This window comes from Rhinatrema bivittatum, chromosome 9 (assembly GCF_901001135.1).
Source record: "Rhinatrema bivittatum chromosome 9, aRhiBiv1.1, whole genome shotgun sequence".
NCBI classification, from domain to species: domain Eukaryota; kingdom Metazoa; phylum Chordata; class Amphibia; order Gymnophiona; family Rhinatrematidae; genus Rhinatrema; species Rhinatrema bivittatum.
The window spans coordinates 123,102,550-123,119,915 of NC_042623.1; the positions used below are offsets into that span (position 1 = coordinate 123,102,550).

The 17,366-nt window shown below is 47.1% G+C and overlaps 1 protein-coding gene across 1 annotated transcript in view; it reads left to right on the forward strand.

Annotated features, from left to right (window-relative positions):
* The window catches only part of LEMD3 (LEM domain containing 3), a 334,102-nt gene that overhangs the window by 81,387 nt on the left and 235,349 nt on the right, over positions 1-17,366 (forward strand). The window contains exon 3 of the mRNA XM_029615649.1: positions 6,177-6,243. Coding sequence (XP_029471509.1) covers positions 6,177-6,243 — 67 coding nt within the window. The remainder of the gene's footprint in view (positions 1-6,176; positions 6,244-17,366) is intronic.

A 17,366-nucleotide genomic window follows, 5' to 3' on the forward strand; every position in this document is an offset into this window, starting at 1 on the left:
CTAAGACTCTCATGAAGTTACGTCAGGACAAGGGAACCATGATCCTGATAGCACCTCACTGGCCACGCCAAGTGTGCTTTCCAATACTTCAGGATCTCTCCATCCGCAGGCACATTCCCTTGGGAACGGACCCGCATCTGATAACTCAAAACAACGGATGCCTACGCCATCCCAATCTTCAGGCCTTGTCTCTGACGGCATGGATGTTGAAAGGTTAATCCTTCAACCACTTAACTTTTCAGATTCGGTTTCTCTTGTCCTGATTGCTTCACAGAAGCCTTCCTCAAGAAAATCTTATTCCTATAAATGGAAAAGGTACACATCATGGTGCACCTCGCAGTCCCTCGATCCCTTTTCCTGTCCAATCTCAAGGTTTTTGGACTATCTCTGGCATTTGTCGGAGTCAGGTTTAAAGACCTCTTCAATCAGAATGCATGTCAGTGTGGTAGCCACTTTCCATAACTGCGTCGGATGTTCCTATATCAGTACAACCCCTCGTAACACGCTTTTTAAAGGGCTTGCTCCATATCAAGCCACCTTTAAGTCCTCCGGCCCCTTCTTGGGACCTTAATCTGGTTCTCGGCCGGCTCATGAAACCACCATTCGAGCCTCTTCACTCCTGTGACCTAAAATATCTCACATGGAAAGTGATTTCTCCTTTTGGCTATCACTTTAGCTCGCAGGGTTAGTGAGTTACAGGCCCTAGTTACCTATCCACCTTACACTAAACTCCTGCAGGACTGGGCGGTACTCCGCACTCACCCTAAGTTCTTACCTAAGGTAGTTTCGGAGTTTCACGTTAATCAATCCATCATACTACCTACCTTCTTTCCCAGTCCCCATTCCAATCCAGGGGAACAGGCTCTGCATACCCTTGATTGTAAACGGTTTCTAGCATTCTACCTAGACTGTACAGTTGCCCACAGGAAGAGCACTCAGTTATTCATCTCTTTCCATCCCAACAAATTAGGGCAACCTGTTGGTAAGCAGACTCTCTCCTCCTGGTTAGCGGACTGCATATCTTTTTGCTATCAGCAAGCAGGCATTCCTTTTCAAGACCGTGTTAAAGCGCACACTGTGAGGGCCATGGCGACTTCAGTAGCACACTTATGATCGGTGCCGCTTCCTGACGTTTGCAGGGCTGCCACCTGGAGTTCTCTCCACACTTTCGCAGCCCACTATTGCTTGGACAAAGCCGGAAGACAAGATTCCATCTTTGGCCAGTCTGTCCTGCGTAACTTATTTCCAATGTGACGTACCTACACCCTTCCGCCTGCCCGGTGGGGTTCAGGATGCCCTGTACCAAATTCCACCCCAGTTGTGCCTGTTGCACGCCGTTGGGTACATTTGGTGCATGTTAGGACATCCTCAGCTCGGTACTCACCCATATGTGAGGACTACCATCCTGCTTGTCCTGTGAGAAAGAAAATGTTGCTTACCTGTAACAGGTGTTCTCACAGGACAGCAGGATGTTGGTCCTCAAGAAACCCGCCCGCCACCCCGCAGTGTTGGGTGCGTAACGTTTTGTTTTAGTTTTCGGCACTGCCTGTAGCTTTCAAATAAGACTGAAGGGGTACCCCTGCTGGCTGCAGGGTTAGTGCCATGCTGGGCATGCCCAGTAGGGGCCACTCAAAGTTCTGGAAAGTAACATTTGCTAAATCCTCTTTTCCACATTTCTCCCTATCGTTGAAGATGAGAGCAATGCTGTATATGCATTCAAAGTGATGTACCAGGCTTAATTGGTTTAGGGTAGTAACCGCCGCAATAAGCAAGTTACCCCACGCTTATTTGTTTACCCAGACTGTAGTTCATTCCTTGTTTGGTGGTTGTCTGAATGTAAATCCTCTCTTCCACCTTTCCCCTTGCCATTGAAGCAGAGAGCACAGTTGGAGTTGCATTAAACGTGTGAAGGCTTTTTGAGTAAGGGTAGTAATTACTAGATAGTAGCCACCATTCCAGCAAGCCACCCCCATGGCTCTTCTCTTCATTCCCATCTTTTAGCCTTTATGGATCCCTTTGAAATCCTTCACAGTTTCTTCACCACTTCCTCTGGAAGGGCATTCCAGGCATCAACCATCCTCTCCGTGAAGAAATATTTCCTGACATTGGTTCTGAGTCTTCCTCCCTGGAGTTTCAAATCATGACCCCTAGTTCTACTGTTCTCCCCCCCCCCCCTCCCAAATGTAAAAGGTTTGTCATTGACCTTGGATCATTAAAACCTTTCATGTATCTGAAAGTCTGTATCATATCACCCCTGCTCCTCCTCTCCTCCATGGTATACATATTTAGGTTCTTCAATCTCTCCTCATAAGTCATTTTATGAAGACCATCCACCTTTTTGGTTGCCCTTCTTTGGACCGCCTCCATCCTGTCTCTGCCCCTTTGGAGATTCGGTCTCCAGAACTGAACACAGTACTCCATGTGAGGCCTCACCAAGGCCCTGTACAAGGGGATCATCACTTCCTTTATCTTACTAGATATTCCTCTCTCTATACAGCCCAGCATTCTTCTGGCTTTAGCTATCGCCTTGTCACTTTGTTTCGCCGACTTCAGATTGTTAGACACTATCACCCCAAGGTCTCTTTCCTGCTCCATGCACATCAGCCCTTCACCTCCCTATCAAATACAGTTCATTCGGATTTCCACACCTCATATGCATGACTCTGCACTTCTTGGCATTAAATCTCAGCTGCCATATCTTCAACCACTCTTCCGGCTTCCTTAAATTCCATCTCATTCCTTCCGGCATGTCCACTCTGTTGCAGATCTTAGTATCATCCACAAAAAGACAAACCTTACCTTCTATCCCATCCTCAATGTCACTCACAAAGATATTGAACAGGACCAGTCCCGACACTGATCCTTGCGGCACTCTGCTTAACACCACTCTCTCTTCAGAGTAAGTTCAGTTTACCATCACACATTGTCTTCTGTCCGTCAACCAGTTTGCAATCCAGGCCACCACCTCGGCACTCGCTCCTAAGCTTCTCATTTTACTCACATGTGGGATCGTATTAAAAGCTTTGAAATCCAAGTAGATGACATCGAGCGTTCTTCCTCGATCCAATTCCCTAGCCACCCAATAAAAAAAAGTCAATCAGATTTGTCTGACAGGATCTTCCCCTAGTGAATCCATGCTGCCTCTGGTCCAGCAATTCTTCAGACTGTAGATTGTTCACTATTCTTTCTTTCAGCAGCAACTCCCATTACTTTCCCCACCACCGAGGTGAGGCTAACCGGCCTGTAGTTTCCAGCCTCCCCTCTGCTCCCACTCTTGTGAAGCGGGACTGGCACCACTCCTGTTTCTAGGGATCTATTGAACAGGTCACGCAGTGGATCTGCCAGCACATCTGATCTCCCTCAGTATCCTGGGATGAACCTCATCAGGACCCATGGCTTTGTCCACTTTGTTTTCCTAGCTCTTCCCATACATTCTCTTCTGTTAACAGAGTTTAATCTACTCCCCTCTCCTCCAGTTTCTTGTTAACTAGCAACGGTTCTTCTCCAGGGTCCTCTTTTGTGAACACCGAACTGAAGTATTCGTTTAATATTTCTGCCATTTCTTCATCTCTCTCCACACATTGATCCTTTCCACCTTTCAATTTCACTATACCACTTTGGACTTTTCTCATTTCTCTGTATCTGAAAAATGTTTTGTCACCTCGCTTTACCTCTGTGGCAATCCTTTCTTCCGCTTGACTTTTTGCTGTCTTGCTTACTTTCTTCGTCTCCCTCAGTTCCACCAGATATTCTTCCTTGTGATTCTCCCTTTGGCATCTTTTATATTTCTTAAATTCTGTTCTTTTTGCTTTTATTTTGTTAGCCACCTCCTTTGAGAACCAGATAGGTTTCATTTTTCTAACATATATAGATTAGTTGCCTTGGTAATTGCTCCTTTTAGTTTGGCCCAGTGTTGTTCCACATATCTCTTGTTCTCCCAACCTTCTAGTTCTTCCTCTAGGTACTTCCCATAATAAAGGGTAGTCAGCAGATTCTCATTGATTTTGCCATGCTCCAGCAGCTGATCCTCTCATCATTGTACAGAAAGTTTAACAAGATATTTCAGTAAGAGAGGTTATCCTATAAAGGCTATCAGGAAGGCCTTTCTACTAGCCAAATATTCAGGACAGGGCACAATTACTCAAGTATAGGGTCCAGGTCAACTTCAGACCAACTTATCTGTGTACTTAAATATTCTAATCGTGTACAGAATGTGGCTAATATCTGAAAACACTAGAAGATATTGATGTATCCTGCATTCCAGGCAATGCCTTGGTTTGTGTATAAATGGAGCCAGAATATCACGTAAGAGCAGCACTTTCTGCAATACGTACTACAGTGAATCAGGAAATGGGCCATTTCGTATTTGACAATGCTGTCTGTGTGTGTGTGCCAACACGGTATCGAGTACAGAATGGATCCACCCTACCATGCGGATCAGGATTGCCCACAGATCCTATTCAGATTGCAGCACTAATGCCCCAATTTTAAAAGGACCATCCGTGTAAAAAGTGGGAGTCATACATGTGGCTGGACCTTGCGAGTACCGCACGCAATTTAGAACGGGCCTGGCCACGCACGTAACCTCTGTTACGCATTGAAGGGCCGGGAGCGCAGTCTGGATGAGGTGGAGGGTGGGCCGGGACAGCGCCATTTTGCGCTGTCCTGATGACTTGCACACCAGCAGCTGGCCAGCGTGCACAACTTCAACTCTGGGCATGAAGTATTTTGCAAAACAAAACAGGATAGATTTTTAGGGGTCAGGGTGGAGAGGAGAAGATATAGGAAAAGTAGGGTTAGGGATATGAGAGTTCACTCCTTAATTGTAGCAGACTGGGAGGGAAATGGGGTCCGGCCGCTTGTGTCACTGTGCATAGGCTATACAATTCCTCCCCTGTGTGAGTTGCGGGCCGCCTGCATGTGTGTAGCTGTTGGATTTATAACATGCTTTTGCTGGCTCGCGCATGTTATAAAATCGGTGCGTTCATGTGTACGCATGTGCTCCTGTTTAAAATCGATCTCTAAGTGCATCATATATGCAGTACGTTACTCATGTCTATTGATATACGTTGGGCACACAAGCCATGCAATACTCGTACGATTGATGGAGCACTGTTGCCGTATCAGTAACCATACAATGAATGCCCCACTTGTTCACTATATAGTATCACACTATGTACTTACCGATTTACAGTGGATGGTTCTATAAGTTGTACACATATCAGCAAGGGGAGGAGACATCTCTGTGACACTTAATAGTTGTAAACAGCATTTTATTTTTTTAATTGAATACTAGTAGTCCACTTTGACTGAACGAAGCAATTGGCATACATTATACTTAATGATTCTTGTTAAATTTTCTGTACAATGCTGATAAGAGGATCAGCTGCTGGAGTGTGGCAAAATCAACCAACTACCTGAGAATCAGCCAACTATCCTTTAAAAATGGTGGCCACACCTACATGTACTCCAGATGCCCTGATGTTGATGAATGTAGAATTCAATTCAATCCATTTAAATATAAACTGCCAATGTTATGTATTGTTTCATGCCTTACATTTTATTTTCAGTGTTTTCAACAGAAAATGTATGCATATGTATCCTAAGATATATATCGCTGTGATGAGTGCCTAGAGACTGTCATTTCTTCTATTTATTTTCATCATACTAGATTTTTCTATGTGCTACAGAATCATTCCTGTATATAGACATGACACCTTTTTTTTTGTCACCATTATAAATTTCACTGGGCATAAATATATTAATATAAAGTGTTCTGTGTATCCCTGATGCAGATTTTGAAATACTTTCAAAGTGTCTAGCTGCCATTGAAGAATTAATATCCTCGTACCAGAAAAGATAAGTGACCAGGCTGCTGTTGAAGGGTTACTATCGCTCTTAATTGAAGTCAAGTGATTTTATGTGCAATCTAAAAAAAAAGTTAGAAAACTCTGAAACGATTCAATAAGACTTTAGTACCTCCAATAAATGAGTGCGGTTAGTGACTTTAATTGTATGAGATCATAACATTTGCAGCACATGATTTACTGAGCAGTGATCAACAATTGGTGAATTTGTTTGGCTGCTATTTGAGAACAAGCATAGCTAAGCAGTTTTATGTATTTTATTATAAAGCTTTATGGGATGGATATTAAAGATTCAATTTTTTCTTTCAGATTAATGAAAAAAATCTCATGATGAGCATCCTTCACAAATTGCATGATAAACTGGCAAAAATAGCAGGTAAATTTATTTCCCCTTTCCTAATGATACTGGTTTTCTCCCACGAACATCAGTGGGGCCTCACAAATGGGCTATGCGAATGACATATCAGCGAGTATTCTCATGAAAGCTTTTTTCACATGCACTTATTTTATTTACTTTAATTAGGATTTTATATTCCGCTTTTTGCACTTTTTTGGCACTTCAAAGCGAATTACATTCAGGTACTGTAGATGTTTCCCTATCCCCAGAGGACTCACAGTTTTTCTCGTACCTTGCAGGTGGCAAATGATTGCCGGATTATTTAATGGGTTATCTGAATGTGGCTGCTATCCTTCATCAACTTCTCAGTTTGCTTGTCATATTGTGGGAGTTTTATTTTTTTGGGTTAGTTTGTTTAACCTTTTTAATCTTTCTCGTATGACTTTTTGTTCATTTTCTTATGGCTTTCCATGGAGGAGGTTTGCTTTTGTAGTGTGAGAGATGCTTAAGAAAAAATTGCTGTTGGAAACAGTCCCATGAAAACACTTTGTAGTGACTACAGATGCGCACAACATAGGATGGTGCATACCATAATTACCTGCTCAGTAGAGTGTATGAAACCGAAGCAGTACCTCTGTTAACTAAAAAAAAAAAAATTTACAATACCAAAAATGCCAATATTTTATTTCTGATAACCCTGGTGACAATTCTGGCTGGAACCGGAATGTTGACATTAAAGGGAATGTAAATAAATTCATATATTTTAATCTGATATTCCCCTAGTTCATTGTGCTGTAGTTGGTGCTTTTCACCAATTTATATATAGGAGGGTAAACTAATTTTTCTTATTGGAGCCGTCCATAAATGACATCACGCTATTTTTGTTATGAAATCAAGTCATCACACTTTGTCACAAAAGTGGTAACCCTAACCCCACCCCTGGAACATGACATTTATGGATGGCCCTATTTCCTAATTGTCAGGTTCTCTATGTATCTCTTCTGAAGGACTTTAGTTATGTTGCATGGACCAAAACCCTCAAACTTCATCCAGCTTTTTGTTTCTTCGGACATCAAAAGATTAGGGACTCCTATGGGAAAATGAGCAGTCTGGGATTGGCTGGTGGATAGCTTCTTTTATTATTGCCTAGAAGACTTGACCTTAGCAGGGTTATTATGTTGATTGGATGATGGCAGTGTCCTGGCTAAGGTCAAACTTCATTTAAGAGATCTATATAACTGTAACATTGAGTTCAGTTGATATGTAGCTTTGCATTATTATTTCACATGACACATTCATTTTTGTCGGAGAGGGGGAAGAGAGGAGGAGAATGAATACTCCTTCAGGAACCTTCTGTTGGGGCGAAACACGCAGTGCAAATCTCAGATAAAATAAAATGCAACACGTTGGATTGCTCTGTGTTCTTTACTTATATGAGAGAGAAAAAAATTCATAACAGGGTTTGAAGGTAAGCAATTCACACAAATGGTATTGATGGTATTGACCAGAATGAAATGTCCAGAACTTTCTAGAATTATCAGAGTTCTGTTAGACAAGTGCAGTAGTACATGTGCAACCGTGAATATTTTGTGTGCCTCTGGTTTTAGTCTTCCACTATCAGCATGTAATGACCACTGTGCAGTGATGTGAGAATTTTTTGGTTAGAAAAACAGCATATAGAAAAATTAAAAAATATAATGGCCTATCTGATCTGCCCATGCACATAACTACTCAGCTCTACCACTTATGCTTATCCCATGTTTCCTGAATTCAGTTACTGTCCTTGTCTCTACCATATTCACTGGGAGTTTGTTCTATGCATCTGCCATTCTTTCTAAAAAAACAAAACAAAAAACTTAGATCATTTCTCAGTCTATCCCCATTCACTTTCATCCCATAACCCCTCATTCCAGAATCTCCTTTCCATTGAAAGATAATCTCTTCTTGTATATTGATAGATATATACTTAAATGTCATATTTTTTTTCTTTCCTCTAGAGTAGATGTATGTAGAGCTTTTGTCTGTCTCCATATGCTTTATGATGAAAATTGTTGACCATTTAAGTAGCCACTGTCTGGGCTAGTTCCATCCTTTTGAAGGTTCAGTCTCCAGTATTTCAAGAGGCTTCACCAGGGACATATTGCCTCCTTTTTTTCTGCTGACCATTCATTTCCCTATACATTTGAGTATTTTTCTGGCTTTTGCTGTCAACTCTATTCACCTGTTTGGCCACATTGAGATCATCAGATGTGATAACTCCTAGATCCCAGTCTTGTTTTGTGCTTAGAAGAATGCCACTCCCTACTGTCTTATGCATTTGGGCTGCAAAAACCTAACTACATTTTCCTAGCGTGTAGCAGATGGACTCAGGACCAATGGGTATAGTGTACTCCTGATAGCAGTTGGGAGACGGAGTCAGATTTCAAGCTGATGTCAGCCTACATATACCCGTGCAGGAAGCTTAGCTCTCCCGTATTTCTCAGTCTCCTAAGCAGTTAGGGACACTACACACACTTAGTGTTAGAAAGTCCAAACTAAAGAAGAAACAAATATTACCTCTACAAGATGAGCCCCGCTCTCTTGAGGTGACACCTAAGGGTACCTCCCCCAGTTGAGAATTCCTGAGGTGATTTCAGAGATCCTTCAGAGACAAGCCTTGGTCCGGTAGCAGGTTCCTGGCATGGACTTGGCCCCCAGAGCGGCTGAGAGGCAGCGGGTGCAATACCTAGCGCGGCGGTGGTTATTTTTCCCTCTTCCCCCGCAGCCGGAGACCGCCCGGCACAAGACCGGGAAGCGCCGAGACAAGGTAAGATAGAAAACTTTCTTAAAGGTCTCCGGTCCCGAGGCTCAGATAGCCGCATAGATCGTCCTTCCGGCGTCTGTTAAATCGGGTTGAGCAGCCCCGTCCAGCCTAGACCCGTTCTCACAGGACATGCAGGATGGTAGTCCTCACATAAGAGTGACATCACAGGATGGAGTCCAAACACGGAAAACTTCTGTCAGTTTCCAGAACTTTGACTGGCCCCTACTGGGCATGCCGAGCATGGCACTAACCCTGCAGCCAGCAGGGTTCCCCCTTCAGTCTTCTTTTTTTCAGCGCAGCAGTAGCCTCGCAGTAAAGGAGCTCTGCACAGATTCTTGACAGGAATTTTCCTCACGTAATTACTAAAAGTTAATTTGCCCCACAGGGGTCCCTCTGAACTTTTTTCAGACCGCGGTACTCTGGTAAGTTTTTACCTGTTTTCCGTCTATTACCGTCGTGTTTGGCCCTCGACCGTACCACGGCTTGATTTTTTTTGCCATGGCATCGGGGTTCCGTCGGTGCCCAGACTGTACTTGCACCATGTCTATCACAGACCCTCAAAGTCTGTGTAATGTGTTTAGGACGTGAGCACGATGTTTTGACCTGCACCAAATGTGCCCTAATAACACCAAAAGGTCGCAAGGCCAGAATGGAGAAGATGGAGTTTCTCTTCCGTGCTCAAACCCCGACTCCATCCATTGCATCAACGTCGTCTGAGCCGGCACCGTCAACTTTGCGCCAGCATCGACCACCGGCCAGTGACCGCCCGGCATCGACATCTCGGCCTTCGACACCCTCTACTCCCCCCTCAGGACCAAGGAGATCGTAGGGACAAACATCGCCATAGAGGGAGCGAAATCATCGACCTCGCCATCGTCCGAGCCACTGTCGAAGAAACCCCATCCAGAAAAGGCACAGGCCGTTTCTGCGACCAGGTCACCGAGGCAACCCTCACCCGACAGGGGATCGGGAGCTGCGACTCCGCATTTAATGGTGGCCCCTCCGGCTATGCCTCTGCCTCCTTCTATTCCAGAGCTGGGGCTGCTTGCTCCAGGTCTCTGAGAAGAACTGGACTGGGATGGTTCAGGAGGCCATAGACAAGGCAATGCAACGACTTCAGGTTCCTCCGGCACAGACACCGGTACCGATTGTGGAACCGCTCACCGACCCGATTCCGGCAGCGTTGGCACCGCTGCTCTCCAGGATGGAAGTGCTCATTGCCGCTTTTCCATCGATGGCTCCAGTGCCCTCCCCGCTTACCTTGTCATTGGGAGGAGAAACACCGTTCCGCATCCCTCCATCGGGAGTCCTGCCTCAGCCATCGATTCAGATACATCCGGTGCCACCGAGCCATCCATCGATGCCTGCGCCGGTTCCTCCGATTCCTTCGGAGCCTAGATTGGGACCTTCAGGTATCCCACTATCCTGTCCCCCTCTAGTTCCTAGAGGGACAAGTGCTGATCCTTATGATACCTGGGCTGATGATTCCTCAACAGACACAGATTTACTTTCACCACCTTCACCCACTGAAATTAGGAAGCATTCTCCTCCAGAGGACCTCTCCTTTATAAACTTTGAGAAGGAAATGTCTGAATTGGTTCCTTTACAGTTGCAGACTGAACAGGATGAGAGGCACCAGATAATGGAGTTGTTCCAATTCCTGGATGCTCCCAAGGTAATTACCTCTATTTCCATCCATCAGGTCCTTCTGGATCTCCTGAAGAAGAACTGGGAACATCTGGCTCCATTGCTCCTGTCCACAGGAAAGCTGACACTACCTATTTGGTGCACTCAGCTCCAGGTTTTCAGAAATCACAACTGGATCACCACTCTGTCTTGGTGGAGTCTGCACAGAAGAGAGCGAAGAGGTCAAAGCCTCACTCTTCTGTTCCCCCTGGCAAGGAACAAGTTCCTAGATGCCATTGGTCGCCGAGTCTTCCAAGGGTCAATGCTCATCTCCCGAATTGCCGTCTATCAGCTCTATATGACCCAATATAACAGGGTCATTTTCAAGCAAATACAAGACTTGTCAGACTCCCTGCCTCAACAATTTCAAGAACAGCTCCAAACCCTCGTAAACAAGGGTTTTGAGGCAGGCAAGCATGAGATCAGAACGTCTTATGACATCTTTGATACCTCTACTAGAGTATCTGCAGCTGCTATTTCGGCAGGAAGGTGGGCCTGGCTCAAGCCTTCTGACCTTCGCCCTGAAATACAAGACAAGCTGTCCGACCTGCCTTGTGTCTGAGATAATCTGTTTGGCGAACAGATTCAACGGATGGTGGCAGAACTAAAGGACCATCATAAGACCCTAAGACAGCTCTCTCTGATGCCGTCCGACTATTCTTCTAAACAGCCTGTCAGGAAGGACTCTAAAAAGTCCTTCTTCCACCCGAAGTAGTCCTATCCGCCACCAACCAGATCCCGTGCCACGAGACCTTTTTCAAAAAGCACAGTCTTGTCAAACACGTAAACAAAAACCACAAGCAGCTCCTCAATTAGGGCCTGCTTTAGCTTTTGACTTCTACCTAGAGAGCAGCAGCCAGATTCCACTGCCACACATTCCAGTGGGAGGTCGATTTGTGCCACTTCCACAACATATGGCACTCAATCACCTCAGACCAATGGGTATTGGCAATAATTGCTCAGGGTTACCATCTGAATTTTCTCTCCGTGCCTCCGGACTCCCCACCCCTGCCGATGTGGAGAACATCTGATCACTCCATTCTTCTGGATCAAGAGGTCTTCCTCTTTCTCCAGTAGAACACGTACCATACTCTCAGCACGGCCTAGGGTTCTATTCCCGGTACTTTCTAATCCCCCAAAAATCGGGAGGCGTTCATCCTATTCTGGACCTACAGGCCCTCAACAAGTACCTCCTGCGAGAGAAGTTCAAGATGGTCAACTTGGGCTCGCTTATTCCTCTTCTACAAAATGGAGACTGGCTCTGCTCTCTGGACCTCCAGGACGCATAAACTCATATTGCGATAACTATCTCATCGCAAATACCTGAGGTTCCTAGTAGGTCCCAAACACTATCAATATGGAGTGCTTCCATTCGGCCTAGCATCTGCGCCACGAGTCTTAAAAAAATGCCTCGTAGTCGTTGCAGCCTTCCTCAGGACTCAAGGTGTTCACATCTACCCCTATCTGAACGACTGTGAGGACTAACATCCTGCTGTCCTGTGAGAACACCTGTTACAGGTAAGCAACATTTGCTATCCGGTGCGAGGGTCCACATTTGTGGAGACCCTCCGGGGGGGGGGGGGGGGGGTTTGCCATCTTGCCTCCATGGTCGTCTGCACCATTCCCCCCCCTTGATCGCTGTATTGTCCGCATAACTGAGCCATGCGCACGTGCATTGGTGCCGGGCGCACAGATAGGCCTGTGCACACAGCGGCGAGTGCACCCCCGCTAAGCGCACAACTTGTATCCTGCATGCACATCGTTGGCGCAACCAAGTCTCCCAGTGTGCGCACCTACACGCACAGATGAGTTTTGAGCCACTCCATGCGCACAAATCATGGCACCGCCAGCCAAGAAAGCCAAAGGACAAGCCCTCTACCCAACCTGCCACCTGAGAGCTGCACAACCCGACGTGGCCTCTGCCCTATGCCTGCAGTGCGAAGAGACTCAGGGGGAACCGAAGTAAGGCCCCTTCCAGCCAGTAGAGGTCTCAGGCTCCACCAATGATAGTACCCCAGATCGCTGTATCTCAGACCCGGCCCCTCCTCAGGTGAGCTCCTCTGGGAACTCCACTGGATTCAGTATGGACCAGGGACCTTTTCCTGGGTGGAATTTTTCAAAGGGCTACAAACCTTTGTCCAGGCACTATTGGTGCCACCTGCGATACAGCCACAGTCTCCACCAGAAGCGCAAGACCTTCCAAGCCCCTCTCGAATCCCCAGAGAAGTGCCCGAGCCGGGCAAAAGCTTCCCCCTAGGGGACACAGACACCTCGGGGGAAGAGCTTGACTCTAGAGGAAGGGGAAATCCCTCCAGGGATGGAACCATACCGAACCGTGATGTGGTTCTTCTCCAAAGACGAGCTGCCAGATCTCATGTCTCTGAGCTTGAAGACGGTGGCCATTCCTGGTGCAAGTTCCACAGCAGAGCCAAAGATGAACCCAGTTCTGGTCGGTCTCAGTCAGGCCTCATGCTATTTTCCAATGCTGAGGCTGTACAACAACTGATTGACCTGGAATGGAATGCCCCGGAGGCCAGCTTCAAAGGAGGACAGGCCCTAGAAGCCCTATACCTCCTGGAACCCACGGCCAAAGAATTCCTAGGGTTCCCAAAAGTGGACGCCATGTTCTGCGCGCTCTCAAAGCGCACTACCATCCCAGTCGAAGGAGGAGCTGCACTCGAGGATGCTCAGGACAGACGGAATCCATCCTTAAACAGTCATTTGATGTCGCAGCAATGACCCTGCAAATCGCTTCCTGCTGCGCTGTGGTGACACGTGCCAGCTTGCTCCTCTCCAGGGACGCAACCACTTCAGCCGAAACAGAACTGGCGATTTATCTTTCCTCACGGATGCGACCTCAGACCTGGTGCGCACCTCTGCCAGAGGTCTCATCCATAGTGGCTGCCAGAAAGCAACTATGGCTCTGAAATTGGTCAGCTGATGTGACTTCCAAGACAAAACTCATGAGAGTGCTTTTTAAAGGATCCCTCCTGTTCGGAAGCGAACTGGAGAAGTTAGCCAACAAATGGGCCGAATCCCCAGTCCCTCAGTTACCGGAGGACAGGAACAAAAGAACCCAGTGCTCCTCTCCCCAAAGAACCAAGGGCAGAGGAGCCCAGCATTTTAGACTGTATAAAAACACAAACCAAGCACCTTGCCCCGCAGGCAGGGCCCAGTCCTTTCGGAACAGGCACAGCAAGAGGGGAGCCGGCTCAAGTACAGGCCTCAGCCACACCCTACGATGAGACTCAACAGACCCATTCACAGGAAGAAGACATAGGGGCAGACGTACCCTCTTCTACCAAAGATGGGTCGCGATAACATCTGACAAGTGGGTCCTAACCATCATTCGAGTGGGATACTATCTGGACTTCCACAGCATCCCTCCAGACAAATTTGTGAGATTGCCGTGCCACTCCCTCTCCAAGAGGACGGCAGTGGAAACCACACTGACAAAACTTCTCAGCTTAAAGGCAATAACCTCTGTGCCCATGCACCAACAAAATACTGGTCACTATTCCATCTATTTTATCGTCCCCAAGAAGGAGGGAACATTCCGGCCTATCCTGGACCTCAAGACTGTCAATCGCTACCTGGAACGTACCGCACTTCAGCATGGAAACCCTACACTCAGTCATAAGGGCAGTTAAATCTGGAGAATTCCTGACTTTACTGAATCTATCCGAAGCCTATCTCCACATCCCGGTCCACCACGACATCAGCACTTCCTACGTTTTGCGATACTGGACCATCATTACCAGTTCTGGGCGCTACCCTTCGGACTAGCTACAGCTCCTCGGGCGTTCACCAAAACCATGGTGATCGTGGCGGCGACACTGAGGAAAGAAGGAATCCTCGTACATCCGTATCTGGATGACTGGCTGATCAGGGCAAAATCTCAAGAGGAAAGTCACCAGGCGACCACCAGAGTCAAGAATCTACTGTAGAATCTCAGGTGGGTCGTCAACACAGCCAAGCGCTGCCTGCAGCCCTCTAAATCGCTAGAGTACTTGGGAGTCAAGTTGACACCAAAAAAGACAAGGTCGTTCTTCCCCCTAGAAGGAGAAGGAAACTGATGGACCAGTTGCGAAAACTGAACTATGCTCGCCCCAAGGTATGGGACTATCTCCAAGTCCTCAGTCTCATGACATCAACCCTGGAAGTCGCTCCATGGGCAAGGGCCCACATACGCCCACTACAACTTTCCCTACTGTCACGATGAATCCGATATCCCAGAACTATTCCGTTCACCTTTAGCTATCGGCAGATGTTCGGACCCAGATCCAGTGGTGGCTACAGGAAGACCATCTGAGCAAGGGTCCAACCTGGATCTTGCTCACCACGGATGCGAGGGTGGGAAGCCCACTGCCAGGAGCTGATGGCCCAGGGACAATGGGACAAGGAAGAGTCTGGATGGAACATAAACAGACTGGAAGCCCGAGCAGTCAGACTAGTCTGCCTACAATTCAGTCACAGACTCCGGGGTGAATCTGTCAGTCATATCTGACAATGCCACAACAGTTGCCTACATCAACCGCCAGGGAGGAACCAGAAACCAACAGGTGTCTCTGGAAATAGACCCCCTAATGGCGTGGGTGGAAGCAAACCTGCAAGGGATCTCAGCCGCCCTCATAATCCGCAGTGATGACGTCTTTTCCCGCTATCTCAGCAGAGAGAGTCTAGACCCAAGGGAATGGACACTGTCGACCACAGTCTTCCAGTTTATAGTAAACCGCTGGGGAACGCCAGCCATGGATCTCCTGGCAACCCGGTCCAATGCCCAAGTTCCCAAGTTCTTCAGCCACAGACGAGAACCGCAATCACAGGGGATCGACTCCCTTGTCCAGACCTGGCCACAGGAAGACCTGCTGCATGCTTTTCCCCCATGGCCACTACTGGGCGGGATCATCCGCAAGATAGAACATCTCAGGGGGCTAGTACTTCTAGTGGCCCCAGACTGGCCAAGAAGGCCATGGTACACATCAAACACTTCGAGGAGCCCTCTGTGCCTACCTCCACACAGGGACCTTCTCCGGCAAGGACCGATCTTCCGCAAAGACCCAACTCTATTCTCTCTTGCGGTCTGGCAATTGAGAGGACTTGCCTGAAGAAGAGTGGGTACTCTGAGGCAGTGATTGACACCTTGCTCCAAGCACGCAAGTTTTCCACGTCTCTAACTTACTTACGAATATGGAGAGTATTTGAAGCCTGGTGTGAGGACCGCGAGATCCTTCCACGGACAGTCAAAATCCCCATGATCCTGGAATTTCTGCAGGACGGCTTGAAGAAAGGGTTGTCTTTCAACTCCCTCAACGTTCAGGTGGCCGCGCTGGCCTGCTTCAGAGCCAAAGTGGACGGCATCAGTCTATCAACCCATCTAGATGTTTCCCGCTTCCTGGGAAGGGTCAAACAAATCCGACCAGCCTTAAAGTGGCCGGTGCCCCTATGGAATCTCCATCTAGTACTAGACTTCCTAGTGGGAGCTTCCTTCAGACCTACTTGCGGGCTGTCACTACGGCTACTGACCTTGAAGACTGCATTCTTACTGGCAATATGTTCGACCCGTCACATCTCTGAGATTCAAGTCCTATCCTGTCGAACCATTCCTCAGGTTCACACTGGGATCCATACAACTATGCACAATCCCCTCTTCTGAAAGTGGTTTCTCAATTTCACTCAACCAAACCATATGTCTACGATCTCCAGACAAACGTAAGGACTCTGAAGGCTCATGCACTCTTCCTAGTCCAATACCTGGAAAGATCGGAATCCATACGAAAGACGGATCACCTATTCGTCCTTCACAGCGGGAAGAAACAAGGGAAAGCAGCCTCGCGGGCAACCATAGCCCGCTGGATCAAAGAAGTAATCAAGGTGGCCTATGTAGAGGCAGGGAAGCCTCCGCCTCTACAAGTCAAGGCATATTCCACAAGGGCCCAGGCTGTGTCCTGGGCTGAAACAAAGATGCTGTCACCCACCAAAATCCATTGGGTGGCCACAGGGTCCTCCATACACACCTTCTCCAGGTTCTACCACCTGGATGTCCAGGCCCGGGAGGACACATTTGCAAGGGCAGTACTAAGTGGGCCACGGGCAGCCTCCCACCCGGTTCAGGAGTAGCTTTTGTACATCCCATTGGTCCTGAGTCCATCTGCTTCACGCTAGGAAATGGAGAAATTACTTACCTGATTTTGTTTTCCTTAGTGGAGACAGATTGTCTCGGCATCCTGCCCACGGCTGCCCCAAAATCAGGAAACCTCTGGTGACAATCCCTGAGAGAGAGACTAGCACGGATAAGCCAGGTAATACCCCTAGTTCAAGACACCCATACTTGCCAGATGTCTGCGTTTTTCGGTTGAGTGCACTGGCAGTCTCCAATTAGAAATCAGTTGAACTAGTCCTAGTCAATCAAGTTATTAGAGCACACATATCCACAATTGCTTTTCGAGGAGAATACTGGAGAGCTAAGCTTCCTGCACGTGTATATGTAGGCTGACGTCAGCTTGAAATCTGACTCCGTCTCCAAACTGCTTTCAGGAGTACACTATAACCATTGGTCCTGAGCCCATCTGTCTACACTAAGGAAAATAAAATTATCAGGTAAGTAATTTCTCCATTTTTAGCATTAAATCTTAGCTGCCACACTCTGTCATTTTTTAAGCTTTGCTAAATC